The following is a 25,392-nucleotide window of genomic DNA, read 5'->3' as shown; positions in this document are numbered from 1 at the left end:
ACATACATTTTTCACTTGATTCGTTGTGAGGATGATTTTAACTTCACACAAAATCTATAGAATTGGTTTTAGGGAAAGGGGGAAACTAAGTATATTCAATCATAACAATTTTAATAATTTTATTATTATTGTATGATGCACTAGCACACATGGTAGATTTATAGGGGTGAAATTACTAGGATGCAAAGCACAATACAAGGATAGATAATGATTATTCACTGTTAGTGTATACTTCATTGCCTCATTGGTAATCATGTAACTATAATTTGTTCTTATTATAATTAGGGATAAAATTTTAGTTTAAGTGTTATAAATTGAACTTATTTAAAAGTTTGCACAATAATATATGAAAATTCCTTGTGAAAAAAAAAAACACAGTGATCCTAGAGTGCAGACTATCGTAGATTTGTGATAAAACTGGAATACCTATCTTATAACCGTATTTATGAAACATTTTTGCAGGAAATAAGTTCATATATATATATAAAAAAAAAATTCTCACAGAAAAATATAGTTTCTCTCTTATGATGCTATGTGTTATCATTTGGAGTCTAATGACAAAATGTCATAATATTAAGGCATCATAAGAGAACAGTGGTTGAATTTCACTGGACGAGTCTTAGCTTTGATACCTTATCATTAAGACAGGGCAAAATTAGTTCCATAATGGACTTACACTGTTTATTTAAGTGAGTTAAAGCAACTTTTTTTGTTTTTCTAATAACCTTCCCCAATTCTACCTCTTTGGTGGTATTTTGCCCACAAACAAACTCGATCAAGATTTTCCATTGCTTTACTTTATGTATCAATTTGGAAGTGATTTGTGCAAATTTACTGCAGTACTCGTGTCCATAATTATGTGATATATATATATATAAACTTTCGAGTTGACAATGATTTTGGGGTCTATGGATCATGAAACGAAAATCTATTAAAAAATTTATCGAACCAAGTCACACCTTGTTAACAGCTACAATATGTAGTCTTTCTTCGAAACATACCTAAAAAATATATTACCTAGATCTTGAGAAAAACACCCTGGGAAAAAAAAAGCATTAATTCAAAACCTTGGATGTTTATATTCAAATGTAAATAATAATAAAATGCAATTTTTATAAAAATAAGTCATAAAACCATTACACATAAAATCACAATGTAATGAGCATGATATAACTTCCATAGTTACAAACTGGAATAACTGAAATAATTGTAGGTAATTTTTTAACGACCGCAAATTCAGTACAAATATTATCATAACGTAATGTTTCCACTATTGGGCAAATGAAACACACAAGACTCACAGATGAGATTTTTAATGTTCATATTTCATTACTTATATTCCAAAATGTGTTCTTAAGGTGTTGAAATGTGAGGGAGTGAATATTTTTCCATAATAGTCAGCACCTAGATTGAAGCAGGTTGTTCACATAGGTCAAGCAACCTAGGTGCTAAAGGGGTGACACACACTGTCTTTCAAAAACGTAGTGGAGATAAATAACCACTTTGCGGAACACCTGATGTAATAGAATACCTTGATAACAATGAATTTGCATTTGGACTGAAAAACATATTTTTTCAAGATTATTAATAAACCATTCCACGTATTACTTGTCAAGGCAGAACATGGGTAATTTTTTAATAATAATATTGTGTTGGCCAATATAAACAGCTTTATTCATGTTGGAATAAATAGCATCAGTCTGATGTCATGATATTATATTGGTCATCCACATATATAACAGTGTGCCGCCAATTAAGATTTTTTGGCACAATTTTAAATTTGAATTATGAACTATCATCTTAACAGTAATTTTATAGCTTAAATTGAGACTTGTTTCACTTACTGTAACCTTCCACTTAATCTTTGTTCGGCTGTTTCTTCGAGGCGTTCCCAGCGCAGTATCTGATATTTTGCCGACCCTTTGCCAGGCCAGCATCCAGCCACATTTTCTTCCCGCCTTGGCGCACGCCTGGCTCCTGAAATTCCCCTGCTGTCGTGACCAGGAGTGCTTCTTGCTGCAGCTTCTCAGAGCTTGCCTGAGGTGAGCACTTCCAGTCAGGCTCCCGAGTCAGTTTACCTAACGCCCCGGCACGTCTCCAGGCTCAGTAGAGCTCATTTCCTCCTCCCCCACCCCCTCTTCCACGAATCTCAGCCAGAGCATTGGCCGGCACTTAACCCCGACGAGCAACGGCCTTTTTCAAGGGCTAGCCACAGGTCTTCGAATATACCGCCCCTGACATCTAGTGGTGGAGTTGTCACTTACTTCCCTTGGGTGTTCAAGTCCTTGCTATACGCTACTGCTGTCTAGCGACCCACCCAACAAACATTCCCCTGTCGTTCTCTTCTGAGCCACCAGAGTGCTCCACCAGTCTCCTCCATAAGACCCCTCGCTTTTGAAGTAGTCTTGTTCGAGATGCACGAGTCGACTTTGTATATGTTTCGGCCACTCCACCGTAGATAGCGCGGCGATTGGGTGCCATCAGCAGTGTAGAGCTCTTGAATACTATATTTCTCAACCCCTCCCTCAGACGTCTTCAGAACCTTTCGGCCAAGAAGCCAAAGTCTCCCCTCCTTTCTTTCAAGGTGAAGCACCAGATTTAATTAAGCATCACAGGTTCCATACTAGGGACATCTTGGCGTGACTTCTGACTGACTGCATCGTTCTCTGCCATTTCTTCTTGAGAGGTCAGTGCTCAGCGAGATTCGCCTCCGCTACTTACACTAAGATGTAGTGTCACCTCGTCAAGGGATGTTTTCCCAAATCTTATATTAAGTTACTTCGTAATCAGTCAGTCAGTTTTTCTATTGTAGAGAATTTCATAGTTTAATTTTTTAATTATGAGTGCTTCTGCACCCACCGCGCTAAAATTTATAACACGTTCAAATTCAACTATTTATTATGTATGACTAAAAAAATTCATGTGAACTTACGAACATTTGGAGATAATTTGTTACAAAAATGTATGGTCAATATTTAAAAACAAATTTATTTATATGGGAGGAAAATATACAGTATTATTCTTGAAATTGTAATATAAAGTAAATATTGGAGAGATATTTTTATCTGAAATTCATACTTACTAACATAAAGAATAATGTCATATCAGTACAAGATATTACAATCAGCACTCATGACTGAAAACACAAAGGCTAACATCTATAGTGTGCCGTAAATTTGAAATATTTGGCACAAATTTATTTTTAACCTAAATCCTCTAACATAAACTTTGTTAGACCATTGTGCATACTGATCAAATCTTTTCTATTAGAGTCCCACGACTCTTTCCCAACGCTTCAATCTATACCCAGATGTGATTTTGCCTATGCTGGAAATTTGCCTCATGTTCTCCCCACATCGAGTCACGAACACAACCAGAAACTGAGTATGACTTCGTGACCGGGAGTGCTTCTCTCAGCTGCCTCCCACAGCAGCCCAGTTTCTCAAGAGCCCAGCTTAGGTTGGCAGCTCCAGTCACGCCCCATTCTAATGTTCCAGTGCCGTCGGGCATGTACTGGCGTCTATCGTAAGAGATTTCCCACGAGCTAGCATACCCCGCCCAGGAACTCCGCCCAGAGCAACGACCTGGCCACGAACCTCGCCTCCTCGAGGACAGCGCTCGCCGCCATCTCGCGGTGGAACAGACAACTACTTAACTTGCGTTCCGTCACCTCCCCTCTCTCTGGTTAATTTTTAGCCCATCAGAGAGCACTATCAGTTGGTCTTGTAAGGACCAGGCTTACGCTAGTTTCCCCTCACGGGACTCCTGCATACTAGCACCGAGTCAGTTTCGCCTGTTCCCCGACAGAGCGCACTGTTTTCAGAGCGCAATTAACCTTGGTTATTTTTTTTTCTTTTGGTAGGCGAGGCGAGCCTTCCGTGCACTATGTCCAGCCAATCAGAGGCCAGTTCCCCCACTCCCTAAGCCTCCGGGCCTCTGGCCCGACTTTTAACCACTTTCAGCCCTATATATCGAGAGATTCGTTCTCCTGTCATCACCGTGGTCGCATCTCGCCGGAGCTTATCGCCTGCGCCTTTATTCACAAGCTATCTCACCGCGACTAAATTAAGGGATGTGATCCCTTAAATTCGGGAGTGATCCCAGACTTTTTTTTATTTTCTAGTGGGCTACTTGCCATTAGTTCAGTCTAGTAGCTAATTTCGTACCATGTCTCGCGGCGGACTACCGCGAGCACTCGTGCAGCCTCTTCCGAGGGAGCGATCCTCTTCATTCCACCCCCTGACTGGCAAGTGGAAAATTCAACATCCTTTTGGCTGTAGTTGCCTCCCTATTTAACCTTTTGCCCTAACTTCTCAATTTATTTTCTGTTGTTGACCACTGGATCCCTTTTTTGGTTCCAGTGGGGTTCAAGATTAATGCAAAATTTGGTCCAAAATTAATCGAAGAGATGGTGCTAGAGTGCAGGCTTTTCTCCGGCTCAAGCCCAACCCTGAAGTCTACTAAATTTACGCCTGTCCCTTTGGAGTGAATGCCGCGAGTACCTCCCATTTCTAGTCACAACCAATGAACAGTAAACAATTGAATATTTTGAAATCAAATAATACATATTTCCGCACTGGTTTGACCAAAAAATATTTCAACTAATTAATCAAATTTGTTAATGTTAATTTTTTGTGCAAATATGATTGTCAAATTTGTAAAATGTATTTTATATTTGTAATTGATAACTTTTAACAACCCCCCCCCCCCCCCCAAACCAATAATTCTAACAATTGTAATTTTGTGATTTCTAAGAATATCAAAAGAAAATAATGAAAATCTTAATTAACAATAAAAAGGGGAAGTGTTAAGCAAACTTATTTTGTTTCATTTATTCACTTCAAATACGATCCGCTTACTAGTTCCTATTGTGAGAACTAAGTTGTTTTTTAATGTTTCTTCCTTGTGTACCTCTGAGTATACAGTTGTTACTGTTTCGCCCACTTAAAGCAGCTTCCAGAACTTTGATAAAATTTATGTAAAGTTTTCTTTAACTACACAAGGGCAGTAACAACAGACCTATGTATACTTTAAGTATGTTAAATTTGTTTATTTAATCTCTATGTTGTAATTGAAACTCGTTAGTAGGGCATAGTCAAGTACTTCTTCCTAGATCCAGAATATTTAGACAAAATGTTAAAAAACTTCATTTTCTTACATAACAAAGACATATATGTCAGACCTTTTAAGTTTCCTATTTATTTCATTTTTTTTTTTAAATGATAATGCACTTCACGAGCAAACTTAAAATAACACCAGTACGGTTCGATTTATGGCCACAGAATATACATAATATAGAGTACCTTTCTTTAAACACAAACTAGGACAAAATTACAAGCAGTGGTAGTGTACTGCTTTGACCTTTCATATAAGCAGAAATTTTTTTCTTAAGAACTTCAGGTTATGGAAGGGCTTTTAAGGGTCCTCAGATAGACTATGGGCTAGATTTTTAAAAACATTCCGGGGGAGGACCACTCCCTCCCTAGCCCCTCCATAAAACTTGCCTTTTCCACATATATTCATATATGTATGTTGTAAGACTATAATAGTGAAGATACTTTAATTACCAACAGCAATATGTTTATTTTCATTCTAAATTAATATAAACACTTACAAACAAAACAAATACATTAAAAATGAAGGTGTAGAATTAAAAACTGTAACTGTACACTGTTGGTTCAACATTTCAAAGCAGCTAGACAATGAGTCATTTATATATATATATATATATATATATATATATATATATATATATATATATATATATATATATATATATATATATATATATAGCTGAGCAGACAGATGTTGTCCTGTCCAGATTTTAATAAATTTTCATAAATTTGTTTGTGATCATTTTATGAATTTGTGAAAAGACACTGGAAATGCATAAACAAGGTAAAAATGAGAAAAAAAGTATTTCTGAGTGTATTTATTAACGATTGTGGTCATGGAAACTCAATTTGAAGATGCGTACCTACATTCAAAAGTACACCAATTTGTAAATTTTAATTGCAAGATGAATTCTATAGGCAGTACACCGCTGAAATGCTGGAAATGTATGAATGCAATTTATTACATGCAATTATTCAGTGAACGAAATATATTATTGAATATTGGACCATGAATGAAATTTTCTTCTTCACAAATGGCCAGTTTGGCGGAGATTTTTGAATTAAACGAAAAATCATATAACTTTAAAATATTTGTTTAAAATACGCAATTCAAAAAGATAAAGTAATATTCGGTATTCACTATGAAAAAGGATAAGACTAGGAATATGGTTCCCAGTTTCACAAACCATGCAATAATAGCTACCCAGTAAGTTTGAGGTACTGGGAAACTAGTGATCTGTATTTAAGGTTCACAAGTAATAAATTTTATACATTACTAGCTAGTTAAAATGGCCATTACTTCCACCATATTAATATTGACGTCGTCCAGGGCTGCGCCCATCTGAGCCCGATCTGCCACCACCTCTCCCCTTATGTTAATCCTCCCGGCTGACGTGTTTTTAAATAGTGCGCCGCCGCAAGAGGGCGCTGTAGAATCAGTGCTTCGCTCCCCAAGAAATAATAATACTGTGCAAATCTTTTGTTTTGTTCCCCAAGTGCCATATGTTTTTATATTAAAATTTATTGTAATTTTTATGCATTTCATTCACTAACCACGTCTGCGGCACGACGGGAGACAGGGTAACTGTTCAGGGCGCTTGGCGCCAAACCCCCACCCCCACCTCCTTCTGCTACCTCTGCGGCCATTGCTCGCGCAGTCGCTTCCCGTCGCCAGCTGAAGAGAGACGCTCCGTTCCGGCTCTCCGAGGACTTCGCCTTTGTGCGTCTATCGAGGTGGTTGGACCACAGCTGTGCCTGTCGTGCCGCGAGGCGTTTTCATAGAGCCATTGTGTTTGCGTGCTTCGAGTGTTGTTTGTCGGCGTGTGGGGCGCCCTGAGATCCCACTGCGTGGCTAATATAAGCAGCGTGCTCGACGCTGAGAGCGAGCCAGGTCAGTGGTTAGGGTAATTGCTGAAGGGGGAAACGAGTCACGCCGCCACACGGGCTACGTCTCGCCTGAGACAGAGTCTTCTCGCCGGGTCCGTGCCCCCTAGACAAGGTGGCGCCCAACGTACGTTATAAATACTACCAAATCCCCCGACCTTGTCAATATTTACATGCTAAAAGTTACATTTTAATTAATTTTATGTAGATTTTTGTTAGAAATAGCTTTAAATTCTATAATCTATTTTTTTAGCTCATAGTTTTCTTTTTTGTATTTATTGAAGAAAATATATTTTTTTCCTGTGTATAATTTATATAATACATATAATTTATTCCTAACAGAAATGTTCGTTGTATATGCACGTACAATGTTGGAATGCTATTATGTTGATATATAAACAAGGTTATAAATAGTAGTGTTGTAGGTCACCAATAGAAAGCACTTGTGGTCAAGATAGTTATTCATTTCCCCCTAGCAGTCGAAATAAGAACTATGTAGGGACTAAATGAAAGACCATATGAAAACCTTCGCCCCAAAATACAAACGAATGTTCACCATTAAAGAAACACCAACTTAGAAATGTGATAACTTCAAATCTATAACTTAGAACTATCACAACTTAGAAACACAAAACTTGTAACTGTCATAACATAACTTAGAAACACATAACTGAGAAATACACAATGCTGAACTACACAAATAGAATTATAATAATAACTTAGAAAGTCATAACGTAGAAATATCACAACTTAGAACTGTCATAACTTAAAAATACATGATGCTAAAACAACATGACTTAGACTCATCATAACTTAGAAAGTCATAAATTAAAACTATCACAATGTAGAATTATCTCTGGAACCCATATGTAACACAAGCATAGTATAGTCCCAACGTTTAATTTTATCAGTCATTACATTTACTTTATGAGTTCTAATTAACACAGCAAAACACGCCATTTTTGTTTACAGGTGAGATACTATAAAAAAATTAATTCAAAACCTTTTTAACATAAAATCTAATCACATGGTCTGAAATTTGCCAACTGTACTGCACATGCACGAAACTTTTTTTTCTTCTGCCAAGTCGGAAATAATAAAACTCAAATACCCTAATTTACCATTACTACTAGCTATCAGTCTTTATTAAGGGGCCTCCCTAGTAGCATCAGAAGTTAGCGGAACACTATGTTTTTTGAATAATGATGGGACTTTATTGATCGACACTACGAATCTGAAAATTTTTCACCCACGAGAAGATACTACACGAATTGTCTGTATACTTTTACATTTATGTTTTTTTCTATCAAAATATGAAATAAAAAATCACCAACTTGTCCAACTTTGGGGCCATTTTATACTGCTTAGGAGAATGACAGAAAAAAAGTACAAGTCTAGAAAAAAATATAATTTTTTTCTGAAGAAATTCATGTATTTAAAACATATAGTCATCGCTTTGAATTCCGAGATATCTTTTCCGCAATGTCTGCAAATCCTGAAAGTTTTCCACCGTCTCGTGCTGCCGCTCGGCGAAGCCAGCTCGCCGCCCACCGCTCAGGTAGCGTGGTGAGGGACCCCGGCCCGGAGGGGAGGCAGGCTACCTGTGTGTGTGCGTGCGTGCGTGAGAGGGAGACAACCCACAACCGGCACCGGTAAGATAATCCTGTGACCGAAATAAATTCTCAGAATTGCTTTTAGTGTGCCTCGCCACAGTACCATGTGCTCGACTTACTCTGTGTGTATATTCGTGTATCTCTAAAACATCGCTTTTTTTTAACTACTAATATCCTAAAGTTTACAATACTAGATCATGTATTACGAAATAAAGTATTGAAACTGATCAATCAACACGTTGAAATTTGTCGTACAAACTATTTATTGGTGACTTTACAGTCTCGCTAGCTAATTCGACAAAATTTTTATTTAACTTTTAACATGAACATACACTTCAGTGTTTTCCTTCTATTTTTAATAAATATTCAAAAAACAATTATTATACTACCCAATATTAAATTTAAATTATTTTAGTTTTCCAAAATGATTTTACACATCTTACAACGCTGAAGAAAAATTTATACTGGTATTAACCAAATGGTTAACTATTTACAAAAGTTTTCATACTTAAAAATGTAGGTTTATATAAAATGTATCTTAAACTAAAAGAAAAATCATATTTTGAAAACTAAATGTTATTTTTCTATGCTTTTTGGTTAGATAGATATCTGATGGTCTTCTCTGTTTTAAAAATGTTCATGGAATGATAAATAAGAAATAAAAACAAGGGAAGATCTATATTAAATAAGCTAGTCAGAAGTATATATATGTTCCTCCTGGCGCAGGAGTCACGAGGAGTATTGAAGATGAGGTCAGTGACCGATCGCTCACATATGTAATTATGGATGGTACGTTATTAATTACAAAATTCAAAAACCATTTGGAAGTTAAAAAGTATAAATAGTGGCAATGTTTAATGAAGATGACGTAAATTTTCAGATAAACTTATTTCTACAGCTCGATTAATTAATAAGGACAGGAAATAAATTTTTTACAGCAATTATACAAAATTAATAAAATTTTACAAACCACAATTAATTTATCCAAAAACCAAAATTAAGTACATATTGCCCATACATTACAACATCCACGAAAGAACCTTGCAAATTATTTTTTTTAGATGCATTATTTTGCATTCAAGTTCTTTTTGTTTAATACTTCACCTACTTATAATTGTTACATATTTGGCACATGGTCCGTCACGCCCAATTAAAGGGCCTGAATAAATAGAACGCGTTTCTAATCAAATTTCACGCCTGTTACTTTACCTGCAACCCGGAGCAGTGTGACATAAATTATTGTACACTCGTGACGTTGGCAATCAACTTAAATATTTATGAGTTAAAACAAAACATAACTATAACGGATAATAAAAAAAAAATTTAAAATTTTGAAAGCTTGTTATGTTTTTATATAGTACACAAAGCAGTTAAACCATTAATCATTTGTTGTTGGAAAAAAAAATCCGTAATCTTTCATGCTTTTTTCCTTGATTTTTATTTCCAGATATTTTCGTTCTAGAAAAAAAATTAAGGTAGCCTTATTCCAAATATGTTATGATAGACGTTAGTTAACTAAGAATATAAATTCGCTTTACAACCACAGCTTGTACACAAGTAAAAAAAAAACATTGTTCTACTTACAGGCCGTATTGAACGTAGGGTAGGTTTATGACAAATACAACAGCAATAAACATATGGCTGAGTCTGCTTTCATGTACACTTTTTTTTTAAGTTATCACTTTTAAAGCGGGTAAAGGGTACCTATCAAGTAGCTTAGCATTACCCAAAGTGAATGTCGTGCTCCAGAAAATGTTCGAACTATGTAATATTTGTATCACTGTTGCGTTACAGACCTGCAACTTTTTTCAGTGCGTGATGTCACTCTCATGTAAAAATATGTCGTGTTAAGCGCAAACATGTTTGAATGAATCCATATCGAGCTGCCAAAGAATACCTATCGATGTCGGCAACATACATAAGTATACAAACCAACGTTTACAAGTGTATTCATACGTAAGTATAAAACTGGCGGCGGGCCATGATGCAGTTGGTTCTTCGCGTACAGTCCACTGACGGGATAAGAAGCGTCAAAGATCTTATATGGCTATTCTGTAAACTTGTATGTCATTTCACTGCCTGCTTTAGACAAACAACATCCATTACTTTCAGTATTGGCTTGAAAAGAATTACTCCGGCCGGCTTTCTTATATGACTTATTTCAGCTCCTCGTGCGACCAGTGTGTATAATTTGTCCGCTGCCTTATCTTTGGGTGAAAGTTATTTGTAAGGGAAGTTGTATCGGTAATGTTCATCATGTATTACATAACAATTCGACTTAGATACGCACATGTGTTTTTAAAATATATGTTTAATAACTTGCAATACAAAGTATGTGTTGAATTTCATGTATTGAAATTTTTTTTACATTATGTACGAACATAATAATCACAATATTTCATGAGAAAATTTTAAAACATTTTACAAAGCAATCTCTAATTTCTTCCACACCTCATGGTTAACCTTACTATTTTATTTCATGTTTCAGTTGATTTAAACTGTTTGGAATCATAATATGACGGACAATGAAGAATATTAGTTTCAGTAAATTTTATGAGAGGATTTACTTATTACATTAAATATACCTCAATTTTTACCTCAAAGGAAAATAGTTGCATATCATTAAATGATAAATATTTGTTTCCCATTAATATAGTTTATGAACATAACTTATTGTTATAGTACCTACATTAGTTAAATTGTGTTTTTGTAATGCTATCCTATTTCAGTAAAATTTTTGGGCAAATTGAATAGCATATAGTCAATCTTTAACATAAGCTTTTGGAATACATAAATATAATAAATTATGTTCTCGTGATTTTAACAATTAAATATTTCTTCGCATGAAAAAATTAATTAACTAAAAAATATTTCAGTAATTTATACTTAAGGACTAAAAAAATTTATTTTTATAATATAATAATATTGTATGTATGTATACTTTTCTGAAAAAAGTAGATTCAAGAAAACAAATTTTCTTTTTTTTTTAAATTTTGTTCTTGAACTTACTTGACAAGCGATATTGAACTTCAACTTTATACTTTCGGTATAGCACTTTTCGATTTATTTTATCCAAACGGGAATTAAAAGTAAAGAATAAATAACATTTTCCTCTATAATTATTGCAGCCGTATACGGAAAAGTTTAACTTTCCTTTATTTGCATGATGCGGAGCTCCTAACTACACAAAATTTTTGTTATTTATTTTGAACGTTGTATTTATGTTTCCTTACAAACTTAAATGAACCTCTTAACATTTAATTTCATCAAAAGTTATACAATATAAGTATCAAGTTAAAATATTTTTAAGTGTAGTTGTGGCTATTTTGTTGTTGAAAATGACACTCTTAAGTTTGAATGAAAGTGAGATATGATAAAATTATATTTGTAGTTAAAAACAGTTAATTCATTTCAAATTCAATCTTTTGTACATGTATATTGCCAAATAAATTCCACAATATATTAAATTCTATGCATTTGAATCTATTCGTATATTCTGCAGCATTAATTCCTATAAGCAAATACTTATTACGTACAATGTACTTTTAGTCCTGTCGTATAGTTATACAAAAATTTTTATCAAAATTGTTTCGTCTATGCGGTTATGGTTGAAAAAGAAAAAAAAGTAATTTATATTATTTTTAAATTCGGTTGTTAGTAAGAACACGTATTTAGTGTAATATGACATACATTATTCTGTTTATTAAAACATTACTATCGATAACTCTATTTTAGATTTATCTGTCTATGTTATAAGGATTTCAACTTGATTCTTTTTCTTCGGCTTATGACAGCAGCAAATTTGTTTTATCGCATATGTAATGTTTTTATGTTTTGCATATTATAATTAATGAGTTAGTATTTGTTAGCGGGTGAGGCTTTTTCACAAATGGACGCGTTCTTGGCGGCTAGCAGGTAGGACGCGTGTATTACGTAGGCTGGATAGGGAAGTACGACTGCGGGCGAGCTCCATGATAGAAGCAACGGGAGTAGTAGCACTCGGCTATTTGTATAGGTTTGGATAGCTGTGCGAGTGGTAGAACAGACCACGGGTCTATGGTGAGGAAAAAGGTCCCAAGCTCGACATCCCGACGATGAGACCGTTTACGAACTGTCGATGGATCATCAGGAAAGTCAACAACTTGTTCAGAAACTTGAGTCCCTCTTTCAAAATTCAGTTTAATACCTGGAGATGACTATATTCGATGTTCTACCAAGCGAAGCAAACTCTTAAATCATTACTAGTTGATGTTTAATATTGTGACGCAAAATAAAATTGTGAATTAGCTTACTTTGCTCATGCCAGGTTTTACAAGTTTGGTCAAAGTTAATTAAATGAATAAAAATTGTGTCCCTTTGCTGCTGGCTACCCGCAAGAAATTATCATGGTGAATAATAGATAATAATTTAAATCGACATGGAATATTATATGATTTTTATGGGATTGTGTTTTGGTAATGGTGTGTGTATTTTTAAGAAACTGTCTTGTGTATTTTATTACATTCACTTCACGTAACGAATTGTCTGAACATAATGTTATTGTTTGTTTGTTTTAATATTTCGTTTAATTAAACAATAATACATAGTTTGCCGCTTCGAGCGACTACAGAAATGACAATACAATTAGTTTACAGTGTTCCAAACATTTTAGTTTCCTCTACTGTACATGGGGCGAATATGTCTTATGTTATGTTTACTGAAACCATATCATTATACATGCTAAGTGAGATGTTGCGATTGAGTAGAAGCGAAAATATGTCTTAAAACCCTGGTAATGCTATGAATTCCATTCATTAGTTTACTCGGTGATCCGCAGGGTCTGTTGTTATGACTGAATACATGTGCACTTCCTCTATGTAGCGTGGCTTCATTGAGATGAAAGCATAGCTCACGTTGATGAAATACTTATTAATTAAAAAATAAAAATGTTATTTTATGCTTCAATTTCTGTTAGTGTCGTACACAGATTTAAAATGTAATGCAGAGTTCCTTAGTTTTATGTATATTGAAATTTGCTCATGTGTAGAGTAGTTATTAAAAGCATAAAAAACATATATGACGAATTGTTGTGTATTATTTCCATTAGGCATAACCATGAAAATAGATAAGATTTTATCATTATGTGAAACCTACATTTGAAATGTTGGCGTTTAAATATTTATAAAAGCGTGTGAACACTTAAAGCGCTATTTATCTATTTAGGAAGTAGGTAGTTTCTTTGATTTTAGAAGGTTTTTTTTAACAAACAACTAAATTAATTCAAAAATTTGAACTACTGCAAGCAAAAAATACTTTATTCAATTTTTATTTTAAAATTAGCCTTATATTCTACCTTGCTTACACTTTATTATCGAAAAGGATTTTTTTTGACACAGATGAATACCGTAAATTAATACACAAAACAAACATGTTTTTGTATGATACAATAACAGCTAGTGACAGTGACGAAACCAAAATTATTTTGATAGTTTGTATAAAAAATCCCCAACAGTAGTGGTGATATATTTAGGGATTTCGTTGTAGATGGGTACTATTTCACAATAAAAAGGAGTTATCGTTAATTATCAAAGCAGCCATATTTCGTATATTCTTTGACAGCCTAAATACAGCACCAAATTACGTACTTGGCTAAAAATTAATTCCAGCTGCATGTGTACATTCCGGGAGGAGGGGAAAATCTCAGGGTGGCCCGAACCTCCCTGAAATAAAAAAAGCCCATCGGAGGGGGCCCACTTGCATTTGCAAAATCTTCACGTTATCCCGCGGGCCTCATGGGAATCCTACAGATTTTCGCCCGTGATTCCAGCTATACATTTCACTGACACCTTGAGCACAACAGTCAGTGCACACTGAGTTCTTACATACCACCCGCACTTGTCTTCGATAAAATCTGAACTCAGGTGGATTCAGCGTGACTGACTAAGCCTGCAGTCTGAATCCACCTGTAGGCCGCTGTTGCAACAGCTAAGAAATTTACACTGCTCGTAAACAGTCTGTATGTAACTCGGAACGGGATTCCAGTTCATTCGTGTATATTTATTCATCATATTATGCAACGTTAAAGTCATTAAAAAATATTTAAAAAAAAAAATGCTAAACATGTAATAAGTGCCAAAAATAATAATATGCTGTAATATTTAGTGTACCTAAATACGATGTGAACCCTAGAATACAAAGTTGACGATGTGTCGTTGGTGGGATCACTTGTTTGTTCCTGACATTTTTTTCTCTACAGAATTTTAAAGTGAGTTTGACATGCACTTTTTCTTCAGGAAGTAAGTTAAAAATTTGTTTGTCGTTATTGCGATTTCAAAAGTTGATTTGTGTCTAAGAGTAAAAATATTTAATATTATTTTCATCATTTTATTCCCAGTTTTATTACTCAATCTATTAGTAGGACGTGATTTCTCGTCGCGGTGCGGAAGACTTTTATGAATGAAAGCATAATGTTCGTGCAAAACCATTCATCACACAAATGTCAGTTCTAAAGTATAATGTTGTAAATTTATTTTTAATTATAATAATTTTTACAATTTTTTTTCTGAAAACACAAGCTAACGCATCAATTTTTGGTGACAATTTTTTGTAATGTATGTAAATCTATTAATTATGTAGAACATAATTAAAAAATAAAAATAAATGTTTTAAACAGAATTGACGATTGTTTGTATTTAATGGATATGGACTGGATCGCAACACTAATTTAATGTTTCAAGTTAATAAACACTGTCAGGAAGCAAGCAAGGCAATATGAGAACATTATCTTTTGGTTGAATGTAGCGAAAGGGAAAAACAGTCACCTTTCTTGCCACGATCTTGTTCGCAGATAACGCAGGTATAAGTAGCAAATGGACTCCACACAATGACAAACCCTCCCATTATTCCGCCCCCCTCGCTGAAACGCCCTCTCCCCCCTCCACCGCGGCGCAGGCGACAGGCTCAGGTATATCGCCCCGCCCAACCACTGGCAGTAGCACGTGGCCAGTGGCCCACCGCGCTAAACATTTTTACTAGGGAGGCCCCTTAAGGAGCTTTCAAGGATTCTTAGTGAAATTTTAGAACACTGAAGGGCTCTTAATAAAATAAGACAAATTAAGGATTTTTTTAAGGATATTAATGAGGTGTACGAACCCTGGTGCATTCAACATGAGTCACTGCAAAAAACTGAGCCCGCTAAATGAGCAAAACAATTTGGCCAATACTGCCAACACTTGTTGACTTATGCATTACTAATATATGTTAACTATTTGGCATCAAACCAAATAATATTGTCATAAAAAGCATACAAACCACTCATATCTTCACTGCTTGCCTCAACTGGAGGTTTATCCAGTCCAACAAAAGACATAAATTCCTTTGGGCTTTTGAACGCAGCATCTCCTAAAATAATCCAGCGTTCAGCAACTGAGCCAATGACTTCACCAATAAATCTTGTTTGTCTGGCATAGTCACTAAAGTGATTATTTATAATTATTAATGCTTCCTGGGGATTAAAACATAATACAGTTTGTATTAGTTTATAAACTTATCACAAATATATGTTTCTATAATTAACTGCTAGATAAATAACTACCCAAATTTTCCAATAAGACACACACACACACACTATCTGATACAAAATGATGTGATAGTCAAACATTTTTATTTATGTCCAAATTTACAGTAACCTGAAATAATTTTTACTCCCTTTTTTACCTTAATTTGGATGAAATTTAAATTTAGTAGCATGGTTTTTACTGCCAAGTACGATAAAAAGGAGAATTATAAAATGTAGGTATGTTTCAAATTGATTTTAATTAAATATATTAAAACTGGTTTATAAAAGCTTCTCAAAAAATAATGAAACAATTTTAAGATGGCACAAAAACTGAAAAATAATTACTTGGGCTTCTCTCTAACAAATATGCCGTGCAGTTGATGGAGATAAACTAAACAGCTCGACAACTGTCAGAAATTATGCTACCACAATTGGAAGGCAATTAATTAGCTAGTTGCTAACTATGCAAGCTTATTGATGTCAATTTAATTACTGTTATGTTCATTACGTTTATTCACTGCAATATCGTTTTAACAATTTTCCATGATCTATAACAGAACAAGCTAATTATGGGAATCCTAACCTACACAATTTTGAGTAAAATCATATGTTTACATATTCATTAAAATTATTAAATACAGATGAAAACAAGTAAAAAAAATTGCGGCAACTGCTCATGTGAGTAGGTATGTTTGGTATGTATAGGGACACTGGGTCTCGGGGTACACTCCTGTGCATTATGATGTCATCAACATAGAACACCCCACTCCTGTGCATTGCATTTTTCGTTAAAGTGGATCGACATATTGTTTACTTCTGTTGGAGGCAGCCAACTTGTTTTCATCTGCTGCAGTCCACCATATTGATTTCATCTGATGGATTTCGCCATCTTTCCTTATGGTGTACGTTAGTGTCACTCTTCCTCATGCATGTAAGGTTGATATTCTATTTCCTATCAGAGTTGTTATGAAAATCATAGACCAAAAATATCTAAAAAATTTAAAAATCTTTAGCCATTCTGATGATGATGGTTGTGACCACCATTTTTATCTTAAAGACATTGCATTTTTTCTTAAAAACATAATATATATAATATTTATATATTATATGCATGGATTTCGATATATGTTATTTATTTATTATTTAATATTTGTACCATGCCTACAAAAAGCAAATGATTAGCCTTAATTGAGAGGCACAACATTGATACACTAAATAATGACACAAAGACAAAACAAAACCATACATACAAGGTTATATAAAACAATCAAAAATGGACAGATACAAAAACACCAAAGAACAGTATAAAAAAAAGAGCCAAAATTAAAACTAAACAAAGAAAAAAGGGCAAAGTAGACTAGATAAAAAATAAAAAGAAGCTAGACTATAGAATTGATGTGATCTATTATTTTCTTATCATATAATTTTTTATTTATTACAAGAATTAAACTGTTGTACTTATTAATTTTTTTGGACTATCCTATAAACTATTCATTTGATTTATTTAATGAACATAACAAAAGTTGATATTGACAGTTAAAGGAAAGTACTTTAATACCTGTATATTCAAGAAGATGATAACAGGTAAGATTATTTTCTTAAGATTTCTTTACAAATAAAGCATCTAAAATCTCTCTTCTAGATGACACGGTGTCAAGACAAGAGTATATAAATCTACATTAATATTAAAATTCTGATTTTGACTTATAATCTTAATCATATATCAAATTAATCTATGTTATATAAAAATTAATTATCTTATTGTGAATTCAATGTTTACATTTGTTTTAAATTAATTGTAATTTAATAATAATTAGCAATTTAAAAAAAATTCTTACAACTAATTTAATTTATGCAATTTATGTAACCATCACAGTCCTTACACAATTCAAGACCAGTGATTTCTGAGTCTCCTCACCCAAAGTATTATTTGATTAATGTCTCTTGTGTATTAGAGTATTTGTGTTAAAAAACTTCATGGAAGCAGCTATTTTAATGTTTACTTATATTTATGTTTCTCTCTTTTAAGTAGGAACAAGTTTACGTATGCAAGTTTAAAAGCTGCATGAAAACAGATATTTTAATGTTTGTGTATATACATGTTTTTTTCTTCTCCAAGACTAATTTAAGAATGATTACCTAGAGAAATACAGGTAATATATTAAAATAATAAACATTATGTAGGTAAAATCTTATTTATTGAAATATCAAAGCCCCATTTTGTACAATTCACTATTACTGTCACACCCTCTACATTTTCCCGGGCTTGGGACCAGCCATATCCCACCTGATCGAGACATAGGCTGCATTCGAGGATTAAACGGCAGGGGAGTGTGTGGATACCATCCTCCCTCGTTATGCTTAGCTTATTCGTACACTAGCTGTATAGCAGATGCTGTCTCGAGCATAAGTCTCTAACTACAACCCTCCATGTGTGGTGGGCCTTCAGGGCATCCAGGTAGTCGCTAAATGCAACACACCGCTGGATGTCTTTTGTCTTCTCGACAATGTCACCACACCTGTAGGCATACAGCATAGCCCGCAGACCAACACACTCACTCATGACTTTCTCTCCCCATTCATCCTTAAACTTCCCATCAACTTTTTGGTTTATGGGGGAGAAGCAGGTAGCAGATGGTGTTAAACTCTGCCATGAAATAGGGTTCGTTTCAGGCATACAAAATTGTTTAATCAACAAAACGTAAGAAAGTCGTTTATTAGTGACGGGGAAAAGATTCTTTTAGAACAAATTGAGACTCGATGAAGGCAACATCTAGAAACGCAACAATTTCGACATTAAGTTAGAATTGAATATTTATAGAAGAATTGAAACTGTTTATTAATGCCAATATTGACGGAGATTCTGAAGGAACTAATAAATTTAATCAACGAAGATAAAACTCAAACGTCAAGAATCTAAATAATTATTAAGAAGAGAAGTCGACGAGCATCCAGATTCAAGAGATCGTCCGATGACTGTAAATTGCTTGGAAACTACGAAGAATAAAGGCCGTTGATCATCCTGAAGAAAGAAGAATCCTGTAGAAGAACGAAAAGTCGCAGTTCGAGCCCGGGAAGGATGACCGTCGTGCAGTCCAGCCCAGTTGCAGCCCGCAGCCCGAAGGATGTAGTCTTGACTGCGCGTATTCCTGCCGCCCGCTAGAGACCGGAGGAGCAATACCAAGTTCGCAGTCCTGATTGAGTCGAACCCAGGATTCTCCGCGAACCTACACGTCTCGTGGGTATCCGGCAGCAAGGTTTGGTCCCTCACCCCATCACCCGAAGACTCGCTGATTAGAGAAATACCCTCACGAATTACGATTTAAACAAGACAAACAGTTTTCACCGAACTAGAATCTTTTATGTTATCGAACATATTCGTTGTACAGAAAAACCGTGTAATTGTTCATCTTTAGATTTATCATTAAAATTCCGGAATCGCGATCCCGAACTAAATAATATTAGATAATATAGATGGAACTTGATATTGAAAGAACATGTTGCTATTTTGTTTGACTGGTACTGCAAGTTGCGTACCCAGTGGTCCACGCTCTGCCGGACTGAAGCTAGTTTAAAATAAATAATACACAAGTAATTAACATTTTATCTTAAAGATAACTTACTCAAATGAGAGAATTGTTAGATGTTTGAAGTCAAGAGTGATAACAAATTCCATCTGTATCTTAACTTAAATTATTTTAGTTAAGTTATTTATATAAAGTGTGATATTGTGCCTGTCGAAGTATATTATCACCGTCTGCACAAAACCTTTCACGCAAATATAAATATTACATTTGAATTTGTTTACACGTCATTACCAGGTCTAGTCACGAGATTAGTATTCAACAAACTTTTGCCACTGTAATTTTTAATTTCAGACTCAAAGTTCTAGACACAATTCTTAAAACTGAGAGAGGTAGGCTAGAGACACTGAAATTATTAACTACATTTAATAATTTAAATAATTACACTAGCTGACTCTTCAGTTTTTGGCGCCCATAGTTGAAGCTCGAGTAACGGTAAACTTGCAGTTAACACGATGGCAGCAGAAGAAAATAGGACAACGTACTTCCTCAGAGGAAACAAGGATAATATTGGTAGCAGTTCTAGTTCAGACGTAGCTGACGAAGTGAGATTAGTGACCGAAGAAATGGAAGTGAGCACTAGTTCAGGAATTCCTAGCGAGGTGAACACATCGAACGATCATCAGCCGCGACAGGAGGAAGAAATAGCATCCGAGGTAAAAGAATCGCAAACCACTACCATAGAGCAATTGTTCAAATTCTTGCAGCAAGAGAAAATTAAGGAGAAGGAAGAACGCGAACGTGAGAAACAGGAACGCGAACGTAAAGAACAGGAATGCGAGCGTAAGGAAAAACAAGAACACGAACGTGAGAAACAGGAACGCGAACGTGAAAAACAAGAACGCGAACGTGAGAAACAGGAACGCGAATGTAAAGAACAGGAACGTGAGCGTAAGAAACAGGAACGAGAACGTAAAGAACAGGAACGCGAGCGTAAAGAACAAGAACAGAGTATAAGGTTAGATAATATTGCCAAAATTTTAAATACTGCTTTGAATAAGATTGCCGCAGAAACCGATCAAATTCGAGCAGAAGTAACACAAACGCAACAACAAATGGAACAAAACTTTTCTGTAGTGGAAACAAGATTAGAAACAGTATAAAATGCCATACCTCGCATACAAGCTAACATTAATGATACTTTACATGAACATCAAAATAAATGTAAGGAAAATACAGTTGTAATGATTCAAAAGGAACTAGATCAGTTACAAAAGAATCTGGAAGGTAAAGTAAATAGGGTAGAACTTAGGATAAGTGACGTAGAAAAGGAAATGAGATAACACACTCATGAACTACGTATTAGCAACAAGGAAACCGTTAGTGTAGCTAGTTCTACAGATATTAACACTGAACAAAACACATCCAATAGAAATATTTTACCAATGACCACTGACCCTATTTTAACATTACACCACCCTGCCAGAAAATGGTTAGATAATGTGCCAACATATACTGGAAAGAGTACTGAAAATCCGAAAAGATTTTTGAAACAATTTGAAGAATATTGTATGGTATTTAATCTTTCAGATGGAGAAAAATTGAAATGCGTTAGTCATTGTTTAAAAAACACTGCGTATTTTTGGTGGGAATTACTCAGAGACACCGTCACCAATTTTAGTAATTTCGAGAATTTATTCTTGCAGCAATTTTGGAGTACCAGAATTCAAAGTAATCTCAGGATTTAACTACATTCAGAGAAATTCGAGAACAAGAAATTTCAAAATTTAGAATCCCATATCAGTGATATGTATGAAAGAACAAGATATTTAGATTGTAATATGGAAGATGAGGAATTCATTGCCATGATATTATCTCAATTACCGTTAAAATACCAGTTGCAATTGACAGGACGTCAGTATAACGGGATAGTTGACTTTAAAGAACAACTGTTAACATACGATAGACTGGAAAAATTAGATCGTTCTCACAATCAAAAGGAATTTAGCGAACGTAAGAACGCAAGTCAGTCGGCACCGTTATATAAAAATTGGAGAAATAGGAAAGACGACCAGAACCACGGACCTAAACCACCGCAAGTTAATTCGTTACACGTTAAATACTCTAATGCAGGGCTGCCACCACTTTGAAAACAATATCCTTGATTGAAATGTGAAATATCCTGTAATATCCTTGTTTTCAATATAAAATATCCTGTAAAATCCTGTACATTAAAAAAATACAAAAAAATATGCAATTTTTATGAAAATTATTCGATCATAATGTATGTAACTATACTTCAATCAAAACATCACAATTTTTAACACTTTATACAAGTATTTACACACACACACGTAGCCTGCACTTCACCACTGGCAGTATTTGGATATGTATCACTTTTTCAGATGTTTTGCTCTTCTCCTCATGTCTTCTGTTGGCTGGAATTCTGCCATATTCTTCCTAGAAGAGATATGCAACAAAGCATTTAGCATAGGCGATTCAAGACATGACCTGTGCGCTGTCTTGATAAGGTTAAGCTTACTGAATATCCTTTCCACCCCTGCATTGCTGTGTGGAAGAATAAGCATTGCCTTTGCAAGCTTACAGAGCAGTGGAAAACATGTTTTCCCATTAATTTCATACTGTGACACTTTATGCCAATACTTGTCAGGCTCATGTGTCTTAGCAGTACTCAATTCTGCTGGTGGATCCCACAGTGAATATGCAACAAAATCAGAATTCAGTTCATCATATTCATTGCTTGCGATGACATTCGGAAATGCTTTGGCCAAGTTTTCCACCTTTACCCAATCTCCAGACTGCTGTTTAGCTGGATCAAAAATGTCTATGTTCTTCAAAACATCATTCCTGAGTGGGAGAAGACGATGCAACTCTTTTGTACCCATCTCATAAAACTTACGAACACAATTGAAAAATTCTGTCTCTTCCTGTGAGTTTATTTGGTTATTTTCCAAATGTGTTCGTGTGGCATGACCAATGAAGATTCCTGCATTTGGAAGTTGGTTTTGCCTTCCAAAGTCAACAGCTGTTATATCAGGCGCTTGTTGAATTGCACTGAACTGAACAAAACTAGCGGTGAACTGGCGTAACAAGACACTCATTTCTGAGTATAATTTGTGCACATAAGGCCGTTCCTGTTGAAATAGAAGGTTAAATTTCAAGAAACGTGGTAGAGTTGCACTTAAAAAAAGAAAATACAGCTTTGCTGACTGTGAGTGCAAAATTTTTTTTATGCGCTGTACTGACTCCATATTACACTCTCTTGGTTCAATTTTCGAATCAAAATATTCTTGAAGTGCTGACCACTGTTCAAGAAAGCGATCAACACATTGCAGCATCGCAAGCCACCTGGTAAAACATGGGCGTAATATTTTATGTTCTGGTACATCAAGCAACTGCTGAATGTTTTTAAACTCATCTTGCCTTTTACCAGATACTTTGAAATGTGTGTATACATCTCGGGTTAGCTGTTCACAAATGTCTGGCAATTCACTGCAAGCGTGTGATGCAGCCAAGTGGGCTACGTGGCAAGTACAATGAAGGAACCACACATTTTCTTGCTTGCCTCGAATGCATGACAATACAGAATTAAATTCTCCTACCATTGACTTAGCTCCATCCGACGACATGCTAATACAATTCTGCCAGGGAATGTTGTCTTCTTCAAAGGAATTGTTGACAACATTAAACAGGTTTTCACCTGTTGCTTTTCCCCTAAGTGCAACTACTTTGTAGAGATGAGTTTCAACTTCTGTTGTGAAAATTCTAGCCATTACCACAACTTGTCTGGTGACAGAAACATCTGTAGACTCATCAATTAGCAGGGTAAATGGAGAATTTTTCATGTTGGTAATAATAATCTCCTCTGCACATGAGCCAAGGGCTTGAGTAATAATTTGACTTGTTTTTGTACGGTTACAACTGAAGTTCTTTGCTATTTCACTGTCTGGGAACATTTGGGCCGCTAATTTAGAAAAGCTGTCACTTAGCTTAACTGGCAAATTATTTTCACATATAAAATTCGCCCAGCGCAGTTCAGCATCGACGACTCCATGATTTTGTTTTGTTATAAAATTTAACATTGAGCTACTACTACTACTACTGCCACAAGCGAAATTTCTTTTGTGGTAATCCCTTGTTTCATGCCGCCGCAAATCCTTTAGCCCTCCTTTGGCGATGTCAAACTCGGAATTACAAAATTTACACACCGCGTGATATTCATCTTTTCCTTTTTTTAGCCACGGAAGTTCCGATTCCCACTCACGTTTATATTTCTGCCTATACACAGACCGTTCATGAGATGGCTTAAATTTCTTCTCCATTGTTAAAAGTACCGTTGCTAGCTATGGAAGAATATCAAAAACATTTCAAATAAATAGCTATTGAACGCAACGAACGTCACAATTTCGTATTCCAATACTGTTTGTTTTTGTCAACAAAATACACCGCCGCTAATACTCATCTTAGAGCCAGAAAACGCTTATTGTCGCTTTCGACTTCCAAAAATCTATCGATTTTCGTAAACGTCTACTAAGTAAAATGAGCACACGAATCGATATAACCATGTCGGAAAGAAAAAAATCACTGTTGGCTAACCTGAAATAAAATATTCAGTTGACATGGCGGCGCGATATTTACCGTTTGCGGTTCGGAGGTTAATGTGATTTAATCACGTAAATTCCAAAATTTTTTGAGGAACGTATAAAAAAAAGTCTGAAATATCCGTGGAATTTAGTGCTTTGTCTGCGAATCCGTTTTAACCTCTAAATATCCGCAAAAACGGATAAAATCCGTGAAAACGGCAGCCTTGCTCTAATGATAACTGGAACAAAAATAGTTATCAGGGGCGACGTCGGTATAACAATTACTGGAACCGACGAAGATACGAAAATCAAAACGGAAAAGACAAGATAGTCGATAACCGGAATGACAAGATAGTCCACGTCAGGAAGGGGCAGTTTGGTTTAAATCCAAACGATTACATTCAGAACACGCAGATAACCACTTTATAAGTTCTGCGGAAACAGCACCTAATTCATATAGAGTCGATGCTAGAAATGTTGTACCATCGCAGAGGGATAATGAGTTTACGAGTATAAACTATAAGATTAAACAAGGAGGAAATACACATTATTCTATTCCACCGAGGGAAGAGAGTAATAACACAAAATGGACGCCGAGACAAGCAAATGGAGGAACCGAAGTAATGCAAGGAGAAACGCAGGCGTTTTCGTCACCTCAGAATAACGAAACTTTAGCGACAACATGGTTACCAAATCAAAGGAAAGGTTTTGTCGGTAATGTGGGAAACTAAGTAGGAATGACGAAAAATGGCTCCGTACGTCATTCCATAAGGAGGAAATGAAAGGGGCTAACACTACGTCGAATATTCATGATACGAGTATAACTACTAAGCGAATTAATACAATATTATTCAAAGAAAATGAAAGAGAATTTTTACTTAGCGAACCCAGTGAAAACACCGAACATTGCAAGGCAGCTTTATGTCTGGAAATCACACTTTCAGTGAATGGAGTTAAAACACCCATATTATTAGACAGTGGCGCGGAAATATCGTGTATTAGTGAAGATTGCGTCAATATGATAGAATCTACTGGAGTCAAATTACCACTAATGCCTGTACCCAGTTTGAAAATTTTAGGAGTAACTTCTAGGGCTAGTCCCATTATAAACAAACA

At 35.2% G+C, this 25,392-nt stretch overlaps 1 protein-coding gene across 1 annotated transcript in view; it reads right to left on the bottom strand.

Moving 5' to 3' along the window:
* The window catches only part of LOC134531594 (exportin-5), a 298,110-nt gene that overhangs the window by 158,911 nt on the left and 113,807 nt on the right, over positions 1 to 25,392 (bottom strand). The window contains exon 10 of the mRNA XM_063367321.1: positions 15,902 to 16,094. Coding sequence (XP_063223391.1) covers positions 15,902 to 16,094 — 193 coding nt within the window. The remainder of the gene's footprint in view (positions 1 to 15,901; positions 16,095 to 25,392) is intronic.

This window comes from Bacillus rossius, chromosome 5 (genome assembly GCF_032445375.1).
Source record: "Bacillus rossius redtenbacheri isolate Brsri chromosome 5, Brsri_v3, whole genome shotgun sequence".
Lineage (NCBI taxonomy): Eukaryota > Metazoa > Arthropoda > Insecta > Phasmatodea > Bacillidae > Bacillus > Bacillus rossius.
The sequence above is the reverse complement of the archived record's forward strand: the minus strand, read 5'-3'. Positions and strand labels throughout refer to the sequence as shown.